The following is a 13,930-nucleotide window of genomic DNA, read 5'->3' as shown; positions in this document are numbered from 1 at the left end:
AAATTGGCCCTAAGTATTTAAGTTAATGATTAGTTACATATGTTTAATCTCGATCGTTGGATTGCATCTAAAACACTACTAACATATTTAATGAATGCAATTCAACGGCCAAATAAGAATTTGAACGTGACTCAACACATGTAGCACTAGTAGTAGTAATGCATGTAGCATTATTGTATTATTATCTATATATATAAAGTAAAAGGTAGATAATAGTAAAACATTCAAAATAACAGAAAATGTCATTAGTTAATGTAAACATTAAGAATTTAATTATTAATTAAATAAGAATAATATAATAAATTTATATTTTTTTATATTTAAAAAATTAAAATTAAAAGAAAAATCAAATAATTGATCTTATTTTATGGAAGACAACTATTTATTATCTTTTTTAATTCTAAAATAAATTTAAATTTCTTTTAAAAAAATCTTCTGCATGCATAAAGCGCGTGCGGATATGCTAGTTATAAAATAATAAGAAAGGATACCAAATCTGAACAATGACATGATGATGGTTAAATGACAAATCAAGAGATAAGATCAACACTTTCTCTCTCTCTTTAGAGGAAACTAGTAGGATTGGCATTACATCAAGTGTAAGTACATATGCTCACTTCTCATATCTGAGAGAGAGGGAGAGAGAGTTCTCTGTTTGTTTGTTATTTTTTGAGTGATTGTTTAAAACTCGAAACGAAATGGGCCTGAGGAGGTTTGGAAGATTGGTCAAATGGGTTGGTGGTAATGGTAGGAGGCCATTTTCAACCTCCTCCTCCTCCTCTTGTGATGAAATGATGGTTCAGCAAATTGCGAGTGGGAAATCATTGAACCTCTACTCTGCCATCAACCAAGCGCTCCACATCGCCTTGGAAACTGATCCACGGTACCGCATATCATAATCATATGCCTTTCTTCCATTCATCTTTCTATTTCTTTATTTATTGTTTTTCACTTTCTGGGAACACTCGCATCATATTTTCTTCAAAAGTTTTAATTTTTCCGTTCTACTTCATAGTTTAGAGCGAATATATGCAGTGTTCTGTTTGTTTCCCGAATAGGGTTTGTTTTGCACTCAACTATTGGTGCCATTTAGTCAGTCAAGGCTATTCTTTTTGCTTTTCTTCTTCCTTCTTCTCAGATGATGATTTCGTCTCTCTATCACCTGTAACAATTATACAATTCACAAGGGAAATACACACACACACACACACATACATATATATTTCTGTAGGCAAGACAGATACTATAACAAGAGTTGTAAAACTGTCAGTGAACTTTGCTTACGTGTCTTGCATTGTTCTAAATCTTTGCACTGTAAAATTCACAGCTGTAAAGTAGAGAAAAAAGAAAAAACGCATTTAGCTTACCTTTATGCTTTAATTTGACTGAGTGCCTCACAATTTCACAAACCCTCTTACACAAACCTCCGGCAGAATGAGCTTTGTGAAATTGTGACTAAGAAATTAACTGAGATAATGAGTCATTGTTTATGTTGGTCTTTTGTTGCTACAGAACAAACTATTCAACTCAGTTAATTGTAATGGTTCTTAAATTGGCTTGAATACAGCTTTTCTCTTTTTCAGTACCAAATATTTAATTCAAACTCAGAACAAGTTCTAGTGTTTTGCTAATGCCATTTAAAAGTAACTCATTCTAGTGAGTTAGTTTGTAATCACGTACGTGCATGCTAGATTTTGACACGCTAGTGTTATTGTATCTGAAGCTAATGTTGGACCCTGCAATATGTATGACTTGATTTGTAGTAAGATCTAACGACGATGTGCTTTTACTAAAGTGATTTACCAGTTACCGTGGTATGCTTATGTTCCTATGGATTAACCAAATAATTCTTTTCATTTTCACACAGTGCTTATGTATTTGGAGAAGATGTGAGCTTTGGTGGGGTCTTTCGTTGCACAACAGGCTTAGCTGATCGATTTGGTAAACAAAGGGTTTTTAATACCCCTCTCTGTGAACAGGTATCTTTCTGTCACAGCCTGGCTACTGCTTTCATTGGAATAAACATACACCTCTAAGTCATAAGAGAAACTTAGAAATCCTTACCATTTGTAATGAAATAAGCTAAAAAGCACATTTGATAACCCCCATTGTTACTTGTCTTTATACTCAGGGCATTGTGGGATTTGGCATTGGTCTAGCTGCTATGGTAAGTTTGAGGATTTAAGTCTTATGCATGAGCTTTAAAATCATACTCAGTTCAATTTATATTTTTATCTAATAGCCATGAGCCTCACTACATTTGGTTTCATCTTACATGATAGGGTAATCGAGCTGTAGCAGAAATCCAGTTCGCAGATTATATTTTTCCTGCTTTTGATCAGGCATGCATCCCTTCCAGTGCTGAGTTCTGTCATAGCTTCACGAATGATAATTAATTGGATAACTCTTAACTTTGTAGATTGTCAATGAAGCTGCGAAGTTCAGATACCGAAGTGGAAATCAATTTAATTGTGGAGGTGAAACTTCACTTCTTTTTTCAATTATGTGGGAAGCATACTTTTCTTCTTCCCCCCAACCCAACATATTATTGTGCATGATGAGGTTTCTTTCCAGTAGAGTGCAGCTGATGTTTTTAATTACTCCCTAGGTTTAACAATACGATCCCCCTATGGAGCTGTGGGCCATGGTGGACATTATCATTCACAATCTCCTGAAGCTTTCTTCTGTCATGCCCCTGGTATCAAAGTATGTCTTCTTGCTTTCAAATGTTTTGGGGCCTGGGGGTTAAACTTTCCGTTGCAAACTTGAAAGCAAAAAATTGAAACCCATCTTTCAGATATCCTACTACATGAATCATTCGTGTCCGGCATTTCCTCCAATATTGGTTTAAATAGTCGCATTACAAGGAGACGACTGGAACAAAAACTTCAAAATGGTCTCAATCAAGTCAGAAATGTGATATCATTCATCAAGTTGGAAAGTTCTATCACACTCTTGAAAGTTTGTTCTGCTTAGCGGCTTGTAACTTGAGATAGTAGCTGCATACATCCATTTTTGGAAGTGATTTTCCGTGTTTAGTCTCACAATAGTCAGTGCTGTGAGGTTCTCTAGAGGAAATAGGATTATCGTTCTCACTTTTTTTCTAGCTGCCCGGGAAAGGCCAGTTAGATAATCTAAAGAGTACTAACTTTTTATATAGGTGGTCATCCCTCGAAGCCCACGGCAAGCAAAAGGCTTATTGCTTTCCTGCATACGCGATCCAAACCCTGTTGTGTTTTTTGAACCAAAGGTAGTTTAGTTTTAGTTTTTGAATAAATTAATTTATCCATTAGCAAAAATTGTATTTGACAAGAAATTTTGATTTGGGATTGTACAAAAACCCTGGTTTTCAGTGGCTATACAGATTATCAGTAGAAGAGGTTCCTGAGCATGATTACATGTTGCCTTTATCAGAGGCAGAGGTACACTAGCTTCATTGTAGTCCAAGTTTTGAATGTTTAATAAAAGAATGATGATTGCAGTCATGGTTTTAATATAATCAAAGGAACTTCATACTTGAAAATTGGAACTGCGGTACTCAGATAATTCGAGAGGGCAACGATATAACACTTGTTGGTTGGGGAGCTCAGTTATCTATAATGGAACAGGCCTGTAAGGATTCTGAAAAAGTAAGTTTTCCTCACTGCTAGAAAATAGTATTCCACTTCTGCTCTGTAAAATCACTATATTTGATTTGGTATGGTCCATTTTATGTGGGAATGGTTCATATAATGGTACAAGAGTAGACGACAGTGTAAATGCCATTTGACTAGTGAAAATTTTCAGGACGGAATTTCTTGTGAACTGATAGACCTGCGAACTCTTTTACCTTGGGATAAGGACACAGTGGAGGCCTCTGTCAGAAAGACTGGAAGGCTTCTTGTAAGTATGATATGTGTATACAGAACACACTTCCTGAAAATCGGTTGGTGCACTCTTAGTGATGAATCCAATGTCCTTTTTTCAGATTAGTCATGAAGCTCCAGTTACTGGAGGATTTGGTGCTGAAATATCTGCTTCAATTGTCGAACGTTGCTTCCTAAGGGCAAGCACCAGTCTTCGCCGCTCTTTTCTATTTAGATATTTCAGTGGTTTGCTCTTAAGCTCTTAGAGGATAACTTGATCTTTTGAACTTTTGTGTAGTTGGAAGCACCTGTTGCGAGAGTGTGTGGTCTGGATACCCCATTTCCTCTTGTATTTGAGCCCTTCTATATGCCCAACAAGAACAAGGTTAGTTATCTACAATCTTTGCTACTACGATGTTTTCTTTTGATACCGGCCAACTCTGCTTATACTGGTTTTTGTTTTCTTCGTTGAATGCAGATATTGGATGCAATCAAATCAACTGTAAATTACTAGTGTAAAAGCAAGTCTGCTTCTATCTTCTCTCTCTAGTTTGCTTTCCTAGTGTAGGTGCCATCTGCCTCCATTATCACCTTGCACCCGTATGATGGAGTATGGAAATAATGTATTACGATGTCTTCACTCCTTCACTCAATCCATTCCGATATTTAAAAGAAACCAGCAATAATATATTTTTCATCGTTAAAAAGCTATAATGATTCCTCAATAACGTACTTGCTTTCCCAAACCCTTTAATTACCAGTCCTTATGATCAATCAGTGAAGTGAACACATTATTAATGTGAAAATTACATAGAAAATAAAAAAAGTTCCTTTCAGGCTTGGCTCTGCGAATAGAGATGCTGACTCTGACAACGTTGATGGCAGCAAATAGCGGCCGGATATTGGAGCCTCCGAAAACAAGCAGCATCATCCTCGCAGAGGAAGCTGATGGTTGTTTTTCACCAAAGATTGTAGACTATTACACGGTCCACCAAAGATTGTATGAATCTCTATTGGCCTGCCTGTGGACCAATTTACAATCATAACTTTCAACCCTCACACTTATTAATGGTCTTGAAATTGTCAATATAGTCATTGGTTCTAATCAAGCAAATCCCAATCCCTTGTGGACAGTTTTTTCAAAAACAAAAACGATAGAGACATTGTTTCATTGCTTCCAATTGTGTTAAAACGTACATTTTTACTTTGTATTTTGTTCAAGACCATGTGTTACTCTGATATTAGTAAACAAAACAAAGAAAGCAGAATTACACGCGTCTCTTATGTAACCCAAAAATAAGTCTTAAATATAATCATCCACCAGTCAAGCCATGCCCAATCCCCTTATTTACAATTCAATCCAGGCCCAACTGTCCTAGTGCCAAGTATTCCGCCCCACGGATACAACTGCTGTGTGCTTCCCACAAATAATCTGAAAAGTCAATTTTAAGATAAATTGACATGAGTTGTAATAATCAGGCCAGAAAAGTTCAAAATGAATCGCTAACCGTATAAAACGATGCCTATAAAACATGATTGGTGTTTGTACCAGAACTTTAATTGGAAAAAAATAACTTAACACAAGGCAATGAAATATCTTAACATAATTAAACAGTTTAGTGCCATACCATTGCTGATTTTTCCTGAATTCTGTAAGAACTGGGTAAATGTTCTCAAAGGCTTCATATGTCTCACCTCTTACCTGAAGCATTGAAATGGTAATGCTCTTCAGATGATGTTCCAAGATAATATCATATAAAACCGAAAAAAAATTGAAAATTCAAAAGAATCGTCGCTAATTATCACCTTCGCCCCTGTAAGAACTATTTTTCCAGACACAAAAATCAGAAGCACAATCTTCGGTTGTTTCATCCGATAAATCAAGCCAGGGAACAGTTCTGGTTCATACTGACCCCACAACAATTGAAAACAATCAGTATAACTGATTTTGTGGAATTCTTCTGGATAAACAGCACATACACTTTTCCCAGACAAAATATGAATATTTAAGATGCATGTCTCTATACAATGAGAGAAATGCATAGACAGAAGTAAACTCTAAAGATAACGCTTTCGTAAATGGAGTTTTTAGCCTGTTGCCAGCACAAAACACTCCCTGCAACCTTGGACGATAAACAGGGAAAAACTTTGTCCAAAGGCATTCAGTTTTTACATGATTACAAAAACAGAGAGAGGTGCAGCCAGAAAACTCACACTTGAGAAGGCACCATGGGAATACGCCAGGCCTTCAAGTCTTATGGGAAATTTCACGTCACAAGAACCAACTATATTTTGGATTTTGAAATCCTGTTTGCACCACAAAATTGAAACTGGATTTAAGTAAATAAAGTGACAGCATGTAGCAGAGAGCATGCATGTGAGAGAGAGAGAGAGAGAGAGAGAGAGTACCTTGAACTGAGCTGGAAAACCGAGTTTCTGGATGATTCGAGCATACTGAAGAACAAAGAGGTTCATGTAAGATTGTATAAATATTATGTTTCCATGACATCGCTACTAACATGGTCATGATGCCAGCATATTTCAAATATATTAAAGGGCTATTTGCATGTGTTAAGAGCTGTATAGCTTAAACAGAAACACCAATATGGCAATGTTCTGGACAAAATTTCAAACAGATGCCAGAAAAATGGATATGGGACAAACTGTCCCTACATAAAACACACACGCTGAATGTGGATAGTAATAAAAATACCTTTCGTGCTGCCAATTTTGATTGTTGTTCACTCTTAGCTCCTGTACAAACCTATACGACACAGTGCCGGCATTCACATTAGCATGGATTACCAATTAGATAGAAAGAGTGAGACACACCATAACAAGACATTTAAAAAAACCCATCTATCCATCATGTGAAATGAAGCACTTGATGCAGAATCGATGAAAAGGGAACGGAACAAGATGTTTGGTTTTAAACTGAGACTTACCATCTTACCAGATGCAAATATCAATGCAGTCGTCTTCGGTTCTCTTATTCTCATAATCACAGCTGCAAAACGCTGCAAGGGTACACCACAATTAATTTGCAATCTAACAGGTAATTTAGAACAAGAAAATTCTCTTTAGTGTATATGGATATTATAGCAACTCTAGCATCTAAACTTATAAAATCCCAACTAGTGAAGCTCCATACTAACAGGCAAAGATGCTCTACCAAGGAGCTACAAAAATACCCGAACTTTATTGTACTTGACAAACAAAGGCACATGCCTTGGGGTTGTATTCAGCGTTACGAGCTTGCAGTGCAATGGCCTTGAGATCCAATTTGCAGTCTAAATTTACTGTGGAGACAATATTCCTGAGAGAACAGACAACACCTTTATTGTTTTCCAGGTAACGCATAAAATAATTAAGCCAAAAACACAGTCAACTTATTAAATGCATGAAGCAATTTGAGCAAACCGCTCATAGTTACACGAAATAAATAATCAGAGAGAGCTTGACCCAAAAATTTGGCATACAGCACACATAATCATGTAATTTAAATTCAACGGTTCCATGGATGAACATTTATATTGGCACATAAGCACAACAAACAATCTAACGCGAGATGAACACACAACAAGTGTAGAGACAGAAAAAGGAGGAAACACAAAAGACTGGTTTGTTGGAGAAACAAGGAAAAAGTGTAACCGTAGTAAAGACAACGTTACGAGGGATGCATTCACACGCAGCATAGACGCAAACTAGAGAGCATGTTAATTCCAAGTACAGAATTAGAGAAAATTACAATCACTTTTCGTGGGTAGCACAAAGTCCTCAACTTTTCACGGATAAACTCTATAAATCATAAAACATTGGTAACTACAAGAAAGGGCATTAAAAGAAATACTAGTTTTGAATGGTTATGAAAATCGAATCATATCTTAACTAGGCATGACAACCCATAACATGAATTAGAAAGCAGGTTGTGAACAAGGAATTGGGACTCACTGGAGAGTAGGGACAATTCCAGAAGGGTGCTTCTTGAGATCTACTGGTTGGCTTCCTTCTAACCCTTGTTCTGCCATTCCCTTGTTCTATTTTTTGTATTGAGTGAGACCTTGCGCTTCCACTGTATATAAACCATAACACAATTACACACAATCACATCAACGAATTTGACATATCCTACATACTCACATCTCATATGTCATTTTAAATAAGGGGTAAACTAAACATAATTTCTTTTTTCACATATAAATAATAATAATAATAATCTATCAATTTTTTCGTTTCAAGAAGACAAAGGAGAAGATCGAACAAAAATACGCACACAACAAATGAAAACACGCAAAAAAGAGGAGTTGTGATTCTTGTGAAAGGGTAAATCTTTCATGTTTGAGAAAATCAGATCAACCTTATTTAGGGATGATTGTTTAATTATCATTAGTAATATAAAATGGGTTTAAATAGTTACGATCTTCCAGATTTATTTGAGGAGAAGATAAAGCATGAAAGATCAAATCAGGAACGAGGGTTGTGTTGTTTACAAGTTTCAAGTTTGAAAAGAAATCGGACCTTTTGGGTAGCACAGATCTGCGGTGATTTCAGGGGAAATCGATCGAGCGAGAAAGGGTGGTGTTGGGTTAAGAGAAGCGGGAAGATTTTAAATTGAGGTGTGTTTTTATATAAGAAATTTGTATTGTGAAGCTTAAAAGGATGAGGAGAGAATGAGGAGGAGGGGATTTTTAGAGAGGAAGAGAGAGAGCTTGTGTCGGTGTGGGTAGGAAGGATCTGGGAGCTTATGAGGCCAGGTTGCGTTCGGATATCTTCTTACCCTCGTTTTCTATATATACTTCCCCGTAATAACCCTCGCCCCTCCGCTTAATTCCACCAGCCTAAAGGGTCATTATTGGAATCTTAGCTGGCGTTGCTTCGTTGACGAGCTACTTTCATCAAGGCCCTATAATAGGCTGCCACGTTTCAGATCCCTTTCAATCAAGCACCTCACTCTCACAATTCACATTGCATTGCACATTGCAAATTTCTATAATAAAGTTACTATTCAAATGAATCATATGGGTAATATGAAAGTCCACATTTATAATACATATATGACATCCTCACTATAGAATGACCTTAGCTTGATCTGTACCAAGGCCATGAATTGTAACTCATCAATCTGGCCTAAGCACCAAGGCCATGATGAGTTTAGGCTTTAGCCCAATCACATGAGAGTTCAATTTTTCTGTTACCAAATCCCTTGTGCCCTCATGTTTCCTCCTTAATTTTATGACATCTAGGACACAACTTCACAATAATTTAACTCTGTTAACTCTCTTCAAGCTTCAGCCTTTTTTTGAAAAAAATAATTAAAGTACATATTTGACTGATAATGTTGAAGTAAAAAAATAAAATCCTCGCACTCACCTTTGAACTTCAACAACCACCCAGCACACGACCACCACCTAACCCCAGTGGCGTCAACCTCTTATCCTCCACAACCCAATCCCAATTTTCCTGATTCACATCGCATCCAGGTAACCAAACATTCACAAGTAAAAAAAACATATAATCATACACAGATAACAAATCCAACCCTATTTTTCCGATTCAATTTTGACTTTCATGACCAGAAAAGATAACACATTGAATGGAAATCCAAAACCCAAAATGTCAAAGAAAAAACAAAGAAAGAGAAGAAACCTAGAGAGAACAAAATGAACCCAAATTCCCAATCCCATCAAGTGATGCTGACATGCATGTCCCTCATCAGACGAGGAGACTGACGATATCGTTTGGGGTGAAGAATGAGGAGAAGGAGGAGGAAGAAGGGTAGTGAGGACAATGATTGCTGAGATTGACTGAGCGAGAGGCGAAGAGCATGAGGGGTTGGTCGTGGGCCTCTTTTGGGTTCATTTCGTGGTCATCGGAGGTGGAGAGGTTGATGCTGGGGTTGGGTTGTGGAGGATAAGGGGTTGCCGCCGCTGGGGTCGTGTGCTGTTATTTTATTTCTTTACTTCATGTATTTTAGCCATAATCTTTACATGTATTTTAATATAGCAACAAACACCACGGTCAAACATGTATTTTAATATATTTTAATTATTTTTTTAAGAAAGGGCTGAAGCTTGAAGAGAGTTAACATAGTTAAATTATTGTTAAGTTGTGTGCCACACGTCACAATAATAAGGAGGAAATAGAGAGACACAAGGGATTTGGTAACAAGAAAATTGGACTCATCACATGACCAACTTATGTTAGTCCTAAAACTCACATATTTGCTAAATAATGTCATATTTTATCCAATTAGAGTTTTACATTTAGGGTCCATCAATGACAGCACACGCATAGCCTCGTTGAGAAAAATATGAAAGCTTTACTTTGTGTCATGAATGGATATGTTGTAAGTATAAGTTGATTAGGTGACCAATTTTGAGAAAGATTTGACAAAATGCGATGAGATAACTAAACTTAGGACTAGTTTAACATTGATGCGCTGTGAAAATAATCATTGTTAGATTTGTTGAGAGAAATCAACTGTGAAAGAAAGCAGTTTGACATTTGATAATAATCATTTTCTTAGTGTTTGGTAACTTTTTATGTAAAAGTGATGTGAGTTATGTATAATGACTAAAAAATGTATTATGTTCAAATGACTTTTATATTCAAGTATTTGGTAAAAAGAAAAGTATTTTCATTTTCACTTAAATATGTTTCTTAACCATTGCATCTAATAATTATTTTAAACATAAAATAAATTAAGTAACATGTTTAAATTGTTAAATCATTTCTATCAAGAATAAATAGTGCATAAAATTTCATCTCTTATCAATAATGTTAGACATATAAGGCTTCATAAACTCAATACATATATAATGTCTCATTTGTCCTTACAAAATACTAATGCTTGGACCTGATGGTAACAAACAGAAGTCAACTAATTTGCTAGTTATCCTAAAAAACCATTAATTAAAATCCATTAGCTGACCAACACAATCTGAGATTCAAAGTTTGGCCTCTTGGTTTGAGCCTGACCAATTATAACCTTCCTCTGCACACATGAACATATTGATTAGAAAGAAGACAACATATTGCATTGGTTATGTACTTCAGAAATTCACAAACATTATTTTTGGTACTACTTTCAATGAACAGTTGACAAATTTTGTGTATGATCCATCATCTCTAAGTTCAATCCATCATGACACTAATCTAGCCAACTCCTACAAGCAAAAGCCTTGGAATTTCTAGTAAAGATCACAAATCCTCCTTTAACATGCCAATCATTCAAATTCAAATACATGGTTACCAGACACTCATAGAGAGGCGCATTACAGTACTTGTATGCTTTTAGCCGGAATCTTTACATCACAAAATTGGAACTGAAAAATGTGGACAGAAATCTAGCAAGATCAACTAAATACTATACTTGGTAAAAGAATTTCTTATCAAGATCACAAATCATGATGCCATGCCAATCATCCATATTTGAATGCATTGTATTGAAAATTGAAACTAGACCAAAATCTAGCAAGCTCAACTATAGGAGTCAAAAAGGGAAGGTGAGATGAGAATACTTGCTCATACCTAAACTGTTATTACTATTGTTACAGCTGTGCTAAACAAAGAAGCAACTACTATAACATATTCTCAGTAACCAAAAACTTAATTGTTTGCTTTCTCAATAAACAAACACCAAATACAAGCACCAAATTAATCGAAATCCAATCCCTTGTATAGGCTAAGTAAGAATAACACAATGTAAAGAAACAAATAGCTACACAGAACTCCAAATGCTACACAACGCAAATGTTTGAATTCCTAATTGAAAAGTGTTTGGGAGTGTTTATGGAATAGTTAAAAGCGCTTTTTGACAACCAAAAACGTTTCTAACAACGTTTGGTAGAAAAATTTAGTCTTTATAATAAAACCACTTTTGATAGAAGCACTTATAAGTAGAAGTGTTTCTTAGAGAAACAGTCCCAAACGGGCCCTAAGTTGCTATAGATAAAATTTGAGACGGTGATCTTAGAGTTTCTTTATAATTTTTTATTATTTTATTATTTGGTTTAGTATGAATATATAACCCTCTTTTAATTCACGACACCGCTAACAAACACCACAGTGCATATAATCAAGCCGATATCATGCAGTTCTACCACCGACAGTCCACAGTACTAGTAATACACAAACTTCATTATCGTTTAGATTTACAAAAACTCAATATTGGACAAATTTGTAAAAGATTATTTTACGGAGGATATCTTTATTAGTTTCTGTTCTGCTTGGGACATTATTTTTCATGCTGAGCTTTTCAGCATGCCCTCAGCATAGGTCTCTATGCCATTTGCAATTCTACTCCTGTCCAGCCCTACCTGTATCGCACGTCGTATGTTCATTGTTGGGAGCATATCAGTCACACATACATTACCTGACCTCGAATCAGTCTCTTGATAAATTGATTGCCAATTAGGATCGGGATAAGAAATAACAAAAGTGAAAACAACTCCTTACACGCATCATCTCTCTCAATCGTATCCTAACCCCGTTGTCACAAAAAATGAAAACTAAAAACTAAAATTGAAATGGTTATCAAACTGAACTACAAATTTATGAAAAGAGACGTTCGAGAATATTGAAAGCAACAAAAAGGTAGGCCTCAGAGATCTTGGTGGATAAGAATCATCAGATGGGATCATCGAGGATCCCATCAAGAGTAGCAAATATTGATCTACATCAGCGGCCCAAAACTATTCAATCTCCAAGATTTAGTCTTGAAGATATTCGGAAGAAGTAATAATAATGAGATGTTAAAAGTAAAAACAAGAAAATTTTGGAGGACGCGAGAGGGAGGTAAGGATGTAGTCAGAAGTAGCTGGTTTAATATCATACAATAATGTTATCATTGGGAATCCGTCCGATTTTTTTCATCATCCAACATCACACCTCCCTCGCTGCACCCAGAAAATAAATCTAAATTTGAAGAAAAAAATAAAAATAAATGTATCAACCTTGTCACCGATAATATCCTATATGGAAAAAAGGAAAATCGGAGCTAAAGGTTGAATACATACATATATATATATATGATAAAATACGAATGTAGGGGATTCACTATAGCCTAAGGATAGATTCCTTGATCCACAAAGATCAAACAATTGCAATTTTAGGCCTCAGATCCATACATAGATGATATATAGACAGAATCACTAGGGTTTGGGGAAGAAGAAGACTCTAGCACCGAAACAACAAGAGTATGATGAGGTTCGGTGAAGACGACGAATCCAGCACCGAAGCAACAAGAAGCATAAGGTTCGGTTTGCGAGTTGAGTTGTATGAGGGAAAGAGCTTTCGTGCTCCTTTTATAGGGCCAATTACAACTGAAACCCTAGACGCCAGAGGCACAGGCTTGAACTCAAGTGAGAAGCCCAAGCCCATCCTAGCCCATATATGCAAATCTTTGGGCCTCCAATTGCTCCAAATTTTAACCCTTTTTTTTCTGGTCCAAACTTTTTTTTTCCCTTATTCTTCGAGATTTCGAGATATAGCCGCTCGAGTCCTCTCAACATCCCTCGAGTAATGCTCAGATTCTTTGGAGAGTTTCTCTCACACACTACTAAGGTATCATGTGGGTTCAAACCTGAGAACACTAAGTCTGCAAATTAAGATCATTTTTCAAATGAGGGTGCCAAATGTTATTAACATTTCTATAATTTCGGCTGTTTTCAAAATTTCCGAATACCATAGTCTTCAAGCCTGGATGAGACCATTTAAATTTCACTCGTCACTCGTATTGTTCTTCATGCAATGCAATGCATGGAATATGAATTATGAGCCTACTGCCTATCAGGAAGACTGGAAGATACATCAACTTCTTTCAGGAACGTGAGTGAGCTTCAAATACTTATTTAGTGGGTACCTTCATCAATTTCCTTCCTCCGTTAATAATTAATTTATTGCAAAGCCAACCTTTTATATAAAAGTCTCCAATCTGTGAGACTGACTAAATGATCATTTCGGTTCTCTTCTTCGGAATACTGTAACTAAGTTGAAACGATAAACATAGCTACTTAGCCATTACTTGAAGGTGTGCAAGATCGATTCAGCAACAAAGAAAAGGGAAAGAGCACAAGATCAAAAGC

General features: G+C 36.1%; 2 protein-coding genes and 2 non-coding genes across 6 annotated transcripts; 1 reads left to right on the top strand and 3 right to left on the bottom strand.

Moving 5' to 3' along the window:
- Positions 1–507: 507 nt before the first annotated feature.
- On the top strand, positions 508–4,552 carry LOC103321304 (2-oxoisovalerate dehydrogenase subunit beta 1, mitochondrial). The gene is made up of 13 exons (XM_008223140.3): positions 508–883; positions 1,868–1,979; positions 2,132–2,167; positions 2,283–2,342; positions 2,420–2,477; positions 2,609–2,706; positions 3,161–3,250; positions 3,354–3,422; positions 3,543–3,629; positions 3,787–3,882; positions 3,968–4,045; positions 4,144–4,230; positions 4,324–4,552. The coding sequence occupies exons 1-13, from the start codon at positions 699–701 to the stop codon at positions 4,357–4,359; spliced, it is 1,092 nt and encodes a 363-aa protein (XP_008221362.2). The 5' UTR covers positions 508–698; the 3' UTR covers positions 4,360–4,552.
- Positions 4,553–5,126: 574 nt separating this feature from the next.
- Positions 5,127–9,290, bottom strand: LOC103321204 (TATA-box-binding protein). Of its 3 annotated transcripts, none has more exons than XM_089052662.1 (10): positions 9,216–9,290; positions 7,797–7,917; positions 7,074–7,161; positions 6,791–6,862; positions 6,559–6,609; positions 6,255–6,299; positions 6,060–6,152; positions 5,652–5,753; positions 5,474–5,547; positions 5,127–5,277 (listed from the first exon to the last, which is right to left on the bottom strand). In XM_089052662.1, coding segments are annotated over exons 2-10 (603 nt in total). In that variant the 5' UTR covers positions 7,874–7,917; positions 9,216–9,290; the 3' UTR covers positions 5,127–5,276. The 3 variants fall into 3 exon arrangements, with proteins under 3 accessions (XP_088908788.1, XP_008221250.1, XP_088908793.1); XM_008223028.3 differs by lacking the exon at positions 9,216–9,290 and adding an exon at positions 8,364–8,591; XM_089052667.1 differs by lacking the exons at positions 5,652–5,753; positions 9,216–9,290 and adding an exon at positions 8,364–8,594.
- A 3,153-nt stretch (positions 9,291–12,443) lies between these two features.
- On the bottom strand, positions 12,444–12,533 carry LOC148921259 (small nucleolar RNA SNORD24). Its single transcript, XR_016123406.1, has one exon. It is a non-coding gene; the product is annotated as a small nucleolar RNA SNORD24 (small nucleolar RNA).
- Positions 12,534–12,648: 115 nt separating this feature from the next.
- LOC148921258 (small nucleolar RNA R12) lies at positions 12,649–12,728 on the bottom strand. Its single transcript, XR_016123394.1, has one exon. It is a non-coding gene; the product is annotated as a small nucleolar RNA R12 (small nucleolar RNA).
- Between the last annotated feature and the right edge of the window lie 1,202 nt (positions 12,729–13,930).

This window comes from Prunus mume, linkage group LG1 (assembly GCF_029339155.1).
Source record: "Prunus mume cultivar Tortuosa linkage group LG1, ASM2933915v1, whole genome shotgun sequence".
NCBI classification, from domain to species: Eukaryota; Viridiplantae; Streptophyta; class Magnoliopsida; order Rosales; family Rosaceae; genus Prunus; species Prunus mume.
The sequence above is the reverse complement of the archived record's forward strand: the minus strand, read 5'-3'. Positions and strand labels throughout refer to the sequence as shown.